The following is a 1,776-nucleotide window of genomic DNA, read 5'->3' on the forward strand; positions in this document are numbered from 1 at the left end:
TATATATATATATATATATATATATATATATGTTCACACACACGCGTATATTTTTAAAAGTATTTTCTGTTAATCTCATATAGCTCATTTCTGTAGTCGTCACCTTTGCACTAATCACCTCCATGAGGTCCTTGACGTTATCTGCACAGTTGCTACGAATCTGTTTTCGTAGTTAGGGTGTTTCTGTTTCTGCAATCTTGCTATGGTACAATATAAACTAAGCACGCAACCATCACATTGTTCTTACCGAAGGTCATATTTTTGAACTACTATAAAATGCTTACTTATCAAAGACTGGAAGCTACCAATTATTCTCTTCCTTATATTTTTATTCTATTGAGGAGTTAATCTAGACGATGTTTATTGTCATATTTCTGTCTGCTCGTAGAGGAATTTTCCACAATTTCTAGGTTTTTGCAACAAGGTGTTATAGGCTTTTTTACTTCGGTTCATAATTTCCTCGTCTCAAGTCAGACTGGAAACATTGCCTGCTAAGATACATAGTATGTGAAATACGGAACGATCATCTGCACATTCATTCTTGATACCTTTCAGCAAACTCGAACGCAAATAGGCTAATCGTTGTTTCCGTCACAGGAGAACAACTTCTTTTTGCGACGGCAATGTTTTAAGTACACAATCGATTCATTGACGCCAAGAATTCTAGGACACCGGTGTTTTGACATGTTGTTTCTAATCGTCCAGAACCACCCGGACATTTGAAACTAAACAAGAGTTAGTGGTTCTTGTCTATAATTTCAACGAACAAACTGTTTACTGGTTTGTGTTGATATCTGCCAGTCGGAAATAAATTGTTGTTTGTGCTGTGGACAGCGAGATCCTGTTTAGACTCAAAGGTCACGGTGTTTCTGGTTCACAAGATACAACATGACGAATACAGGTGATCCAGAATCTATTGCTCTAAGTTGAGTTTGTTATGAACACATTATCGTCGTAAAAAAAAGAGGAGTAGTTCTCCTGTGACCTACACGACAGGGATTAGCATATTTGCCTTCGAATCTACTGGAAAATATTGATTTCAATTTTTTGCACTGGGAGAGCAATTTCAAGGGAGGAGATAAGGCGACTATATTATCGGCTTATCTCCTCCCTCACGCTCCACTGGTACTTATTCCATTGACTCCGAGGGGATGAAAGGCAATGTCGACCTTGGCGGAATTTGAACTCAGATCGTAATGACGGACGAAATTCCACGAAGCATTTTCCCCGGTGTATATGACGGAAAAGAGCATAAGAATATGTGACATTCAGGCCTTCTCAAGAACAATAATGGCGTATATTATGATATTCAATGAATTTATAAATTACTTACCTCAGGTTAGTTGGGTAGACTTCTGTTGTATATATCCACATAAGACAAAATGAAGCACTGATACCAAACATTCCCAACAGACTGAATATGATGTTCAAGACTGAATAGACACTCGACCCATCTGGAATTATTTTAATTAAATATTTAAATTACATTTTTTTAAAATATGAGGCTGAATATGATGTTCAAGATTGAATAAAGACTCGGAACTTTTATCGCTCCATAGCACCTTGGGTAAGTGTCTTCTACTATAGCCTCGGGCCGACCAAAGCTTTGTGGGTGGATTTGGTAGACAGAAACTGAAAGCCATATATATATATATGTATATATATTAGTTTATGTATATATTAATATTATCTCAGTTTTTTTAAAAAAACCTTTGATAATGTAAACATGTTAATAGTTACCAGAGGTAGCAAAATTACACTAGAAAACAAGATATC

At 36.1% G+C, this 1,776-nt stretch overlaps 2 protein-coding genes across 2 annotated transcripts in view; both read right to left on the bottom strand.

Moving 5' to 3' along the window:
- LOC106867570 (solute carrier family 22 member 6) overlaps positions 1 to 1,776 on the bottom strand; it is a 68,537-nt gene that overhangs the window by 41,146 nt on the left and 25,615 nt on the right. The gene's annotated exons all lie outside the window — the stretch shown is intronic.
- LOC106867566 (solute carrier family 22 member 21) overlaps positions 1 to 1,776 on the bottom strand; it is a 16,928-nt gene that overhangs the window by 3,188 nt on the left and 11,964 nt on the right. The window contains exon 5 of the mRNA XM_014912476.2: positions 1,334 to 1,454. Coding sequence (XP_014767962.1) covers positions 1,334 to 1,454 — 121 coding nt within the window. The remainder of the gene's footprint in view (positions 1 to 1,333; positions 1,455 to 1,776) is intronic.

The sequence above is a fragment of the Octopus bimaculoides genome, chromosome 11 (genome assembly GCF_001194135.2).
Source record: "Octopus bimaculoides isolate UCB-OBI-ISO-001 chromosome 11, ASM119413v2, whole genome shotgun sequence".
Lineage (NCBI taxonomy): Eukaryota > Metazoa > Mollusca > Cephalopoda > Octopoda > Octopodidae > Octopus > Octopus bimaculoides.